The 3226-nt window shown below is 34.0% G+C and overlaps 1 protein-coding gene across 1 annotated transcript in view; it reads right to left on the bottom strand.

Moving 5' to 3' along the window:
• The window catches only part of TENM2 (teneurin transmembrane protein 2), a 1025435-nt gene that overhangs the window by 104495 nt on the left and 917714 nt on the right, over positions 1-3226 (bottom strand). Inside the window, exon 17 of the mRNA XM_007447833.1 lies at positions 2990-3109. Coding sequence (XP_007447895.1) covers positions 2990-3109 — 120 coding nt within the window. The remainder of the gene's footprint in view (positions 1-2989; positions 3110-3226) is intronic.

Genomic DNA, 3226 nt, shown 5'->3' with positions numbered 1-3226 from the left:
TTTTTAAAGGTTATACTCCATTTACAGTTATTATAAAATACTGGCTATATTCCCTGTACTGTTCAATACATCCTTGCAGCTTATTTATTTTATACACAGTAGTTTGTACTTCTTCATTCCCTAACCCTATCTTGCTCTTCTCCTTTTCCCTCTCCCACTGGTAACCAGTAGTTTGTTCTCTATATCTATAAGTCTGTTTCTTTTCTGTTATACTCACTAGTTTATTTTTTAGATTCCACATATAAGTAATATCATACAGTATCTTTCTCTATCTGACTTACTTCACTAAGCATAATACTCTCCAAGTCCATCCATGTTGTTGCAAATGGAAAAATTTCATTCTTTTTATGGCTAATTCTTAACAAATGAATGTTTTCACAACCTTCTCTTATTATTCTTCAAGTAAGGGAAGGCGTTTAAGAGTCTTCAAGACTCCCAAAACAAGTTCTCTCCAATTCTTTTGACAATGTGCATGTTGCATTTGACATTTTGTTTGTGAATTTTACACCGACTGTATGTCCATGTCACACAGAAACTTCAATTTTTAAATATCATTGCAAGAAAAACTAAATTAAAAGAGAAAAACGTAAGTAGAATAATGAAGGAACTTCAAGCTAAGTTAAATAAGGAAATCTTGACCTTGTGGCTTTGACTATGTAAAAGATAAATTTGAGGAAATGATATTTGTCTTCAAATATTTGAGGAAATAAAATTAGAGTTGTTCAAAAATTGATAGAGAATATAACTGTTTCCAGGGTGTAAAACCTTATAGGAGAGAAGTTTTTCTCAATAAAATTGAGACCTTTCTAAGAAATGAATGAATAAAAGTTGAATGAATCAACAACTAATGAGTGAACACAAGAAAAACATAACAGTCATCCTCATAAGCAATAACATATAAAGGACACTGATTTTTGAGATTACCTAAATATTTCCCCATATCATTCTTTCTTGTCATAAATTTTAAATACTCAACATTATAAGTGCGTGGAGGACAAACATACACACGCATTTTCTCACACATACTACATTTGCTATTCAGGAGGTCTAAGATCCTTTCATCCTGCTCAATATTTTTACTGTATTCACAGCTTTAGAATTTTGTTTGGCGAATATGCAAACATATCTTATCAAAATGAAGTTCTCATTTTAAAAAATGCACTTTATATACTGGAGTCAAAAATTACTTAGTAGTCCTTGATTTTTGTGTTTTAGGGCCTTTGGTTTTCAAAGAAAGCCTAATTTAGAAAGCCGAAAAACTACATCCCTATTTCACACTGACTGGGGCCATACCAAAACAAAATTTTTTCCTACTCTCTGAAAATAAATTATTAAGTAAGGCAGAGAACAGTTATTTTATGTTTAAATATTTTAAAAAATTTACAAAATTAACTGAAAGAAATATTTATTCTTCTCTGCTATTGTTTCAGTGTGTGACCATCTCTAAAACAAGAAGGGCACAGTCCCATAGGTCTGGGAATGATACGGACAGATGGACAGAAAAGTCCTCTGGGTTCTTTATTAGTTTCTGCCATTCTTGAAGTGGTAATCAATAAAAAAGTTTTCTCATAAAATAAATTGAATATTTCACTGTAAAAAGTGATTATCTTCTTTATTCCCATGGCTGACCTTAATAACTCACAAACTCCGTAGGCATTTTGTGTTGTCTATGAGTTATGAGACTTTCATACTCATAAAAGAAATAGAATAATCACCCTTCACTGCAGAGATATTCTACACTCATATTAAATCAGTAAGAGGCACATGGTTCCTTTTGATTGCAAGAAGACTGAATAAACATGTCAGGTATCTATCTAAATTCAGATGTATGACACCTGAGGATCACTATTTTGAAAAGAGATTTTATGTCTGCATTGCCAATAATTTTTTTTAAAAGTCCAGACATTTTATTATACTTGACTTGAATTAGGCAAATATGATTCTGTATAGCCTATTACATTTTAGGAGGGCTCCTTGACTTATTTTGTAATTGCTTATTTAAGCATATCACCTTCACGTTAAAAAATACAATTAGATTATTTTAGTGTGTCATCATTATATTTTTATAGAAAGAGATTTAGCAATTATGTTAACTTGTAATTTGTATGTATCATCTGCAGAACACCCACTGTGGTATATAAAACCGTGGGGATTCCAACAAAATTGGTTCCCTGACAAAAACAAGGTACTGCATAGACTGCATTAACAGAAATGACTAGATCAATTGAACTCTCCTGAGAAACATAAATAATGCATCTCTCTATACTTACTGAATAAATAACCCTAAACAAGACAGAAGGATATGATAGTGAGACAACATTTTGTATTTTAGAGGTAGCAGTCCTTTAAAAATAACAGTATTGTTCTCTTTTCATTTATGAAGAAACGCTGGCTGGAGAAGTTGAATAATTTATTCAGGAATACAAAATTATATTTGGCCAACTGAAAAACTAGAACTAATTATTATTTAATTAATTTTATTTTTTAAATTAACAAATAGAAAATTTGAATCTTCTTGGTGTACAACTTTAGCACATGTATAGATTTGTGTAATTACCACTACAGTCAGGACATAGAATGATCCCATTGCCCCAAAAACTCTCTTGCCCTGCTCCTTTGAAGTGGTATCCTCTTCCTACCGCTAACCTCTGGCAAGCACTGAATATTTTTTGTTACTGTAGTTTTGGCTTCTCCAGTATGTCATATAAATGGAATCATATAATATATAATCTTTTGAAACTGACTTCTCTCAATCAGCATAATGCCTTTGAATTCATCCACGTTGCTAAGTCTGTCAGTAGAGATTATTATACCTATATATATATATATATATATATATATATATATAGGGGGGATTCTCCCTAGAGATCTGGCCTGGTGGGTCTCCCCCCAGTCCACAAGGGGGAGCCACGTGGTTCCAAGCCAACAGCACCATCTGTCTCTTTGCAGCCTCAGTCCTAAGTAAGTGGAGCCCCACAAAGCTACTTACGTGCCATCTTGGCGGGTAATGGTGTAGCCGTACTTTGGATACTTGACAAAAGACACGTTCACACCAATCAGGGGAGTTCCATCTGTAGTTACTACTTGGCCTCGGATGAGAGAAACCAAGCTGAGAGAAAGAGAAACACAAGCTTTTGAGCCCCAGGCAGGAGAACAAGGGGACAAGGGGGTGTCGTAGAGTTCCCCTTCCCCATTGCACAACCCCCCCCCCCCCCCCCCCCCCGCC

Source organism: Lipotes vexillifer, unplaced genomic scaffold, assembly GCF_000442215.2.
Source record: "Lipotes vexillifer unplaced genomic scaffold, Lipotes_vexillifer_v1.1 scaffold370, whole genome shotgun sequence".
NCBI lineage: Eukaryota > Metazoa > Chordata > Mammalia > Artiodactyla > Lipotidae > Lipotes > Lipotes vexillifer.
The sequence above is the reverse complement of the archived record's forward strand: the minus strand, read 5'-3'. Positions and strand labels throughout refer to the sequence as shown.